General features: G+C 35.4%; 1 protein-coding gene across 1 annotated transcript; it reads left to right on the plus strand.

The window, feature by feature from the left end:
* On the plus strand, positions 1-1,698 carry LOC114746302 (nuclear-pore anchor-like; the record flags this gene model as incomplete). Its single annotated transcript, XM_028934533.1, has 4 exons — positions 1-256; positions 439-677; positions 977-1,156; positions 1,540-1,698. Coding segments are annotated over exons 2-4 (405 nt in total), but the record flags the coding sequence as incomplete, so codon positions are not given.
* Between the last annotated feature and the right edge of the window lie 204 nt (positions 1,699-1,902).

Below are 1,902 nucleotides of genomic sequence, written 5' to 3' on the forward strand. Positions count from 1 at the left end.
TATTCGCCTTTTTTCCTTTTTGTTTTTTTACTACCAGATGCCCCTTTCTTTTTATAAGTTACTGATGGTTGCTATTTCTGATTTTTCACTTTCTTCTGTCTCTATTGCTACTGATGATGCTTCATCAATTTCTGGACCAGAAAAAATAGAAGGCCTCACCCACTCTAAACTTTCCACTGACTGAAGAGTTAAAAGCTTTTAAGCAGGCAAGACGAAAGAGTGGTAGAAACGGCAAAACTGCAGTTAAAGAGTTGTCGTGAGTATTTTCTCATGTATATTCAATAGTTTATAATATTTCTGCTGCATTACTTGCTTGATGCGCTCTGAAATTGAAACATGTGAGGATTGATGAGACTGATCAACACAAGCTGTTTTCACCCCTTGTGGTGTTTGTGCAATTGATTCTCTTGTCACTATTGTTACGTGATCTTTATGTAGATACCCAAATCGAGTTCTATGGATCTTTGCCCTCATTTCACACAAGGACATTGGCTTTACCTTTGCATCATTTTCGGATGAGTAGATTAAGTCAAGGGTGAAGTTGCAAGAAGTGAAAAAGCCAATCGAATTACCAAAGCTGGAATTTCAGGAGACAAGATAAGTTCCATTGGATGAGACAAGTTAAAGAGATGGCTGTAGAATTCGTCAATGCCCTTAATGCTGCTGCAGCTGCTGAGGTATTTCTTGGTGCTCCTTTTATTTTATGAATATGTTCTTGGTGCTGTAGTCGTCAGTACTTTTTAATTTGATTTTGTTATAAGATTTTCCCCACTTTTGGGCGGGGGTTCTTATATTGTTCTGTGAAGAAACTCTAATTTTATGCTTCTTTCACGGTGGAATTAGTTCCTCCCTTGCTTGTAATTTGTGAAGAAACATAGATAATTATGAAAGTTGTATCTTGCTTTTCCATCTGAACTGAATGTGATACTTGAACTCTATCACTTCCTTATAGTTGGTGCTGTTGATAACTTTACAGAGTGAATGTGCTAAACTGAGGAGGCTGCTGGAGGAACAGAGAAAGCTTATGCAAAGGCTTAAAGAAGAAAAAGAAGAAGAAGCACAAATGGCCAGGAGAAAAATTGAAAGGATGAGTCAACGATTAGCTGAGGCTCAAAAAGATGTTGAGTACGCTTCGGCTAGAGCTGATGTTGCTGAGGTTTTGGCTTGTCTTGATCCCTCAGCTCAATATTATATTATACTATATTATGGGTGTCTGTGTGTCTCTTGAGTGTGCGCGAGCATATCTTTTTTTTTTTTGGGATAAATTTATAAGGAATCGTATTGCAGGATTCTTTCATTTCTGATTTTAAAATTTCACAATATTAAGATTAACAAGGCGGTATGCTGAATTTATTTGTGCACTACTCTTAAATTTGAGGATTCCAGCGTTACTATCTGTCATTCTACTAATCTCCTCTCCAAATGATTTAAAGTATTTATGTGGTCAGTTTTAATAAGATATTACAAGCCCTTTGAAAATTATTTAGGAGATTAAAGTACTTAAGTGGCTACTGATTGGTATCTTTTTATGTTTGTAAGAATGAATGGGTTAAGTTGAAGAGAGAATTGCAAGAAGCTTTACAGTTTGTGGAATTGCTAAAGCCAGAAAGTAAGGAGATGACACAAAGTGTACTGAGACAGGTTGATGACAAAGAACTAGAGTTAGCGAATGCCATTAATGCTGCTTCAATTGCGGAGGTACTTGTTGTAGCTAATGTTATTTCCTTTGACCAAAAAAAAAAAAAGTTATTTCCTTAAAATATTTATTTCAGTTTTTTGCTCCTTGAAAGATGTATTCTAATCCAGATGAACTTTGCAAAGATTTTTTTTAAAAAAAAAAAAAAAAAAGCATTTGCTCATACTCTATAATTTAGAAGCAGCAAGTGTTACGCCAAATTATCT

Source organism: Neltuma alba, unplaced genomic scaffold, assembly GCF_004799145.2.
Source record: "Neltuma alba isolate B1F8T4 unplaced genomic scaffold, ASM479914v2 tig00004930_pilon, whole genome shotgun sequence".
Taxonomy (NCBI): Eukaryota; Viridiplantae; Streptophyta; class Magnoliopsida; order Fabales; family Fabaceae; genus Neltuma; species Neltuma alba.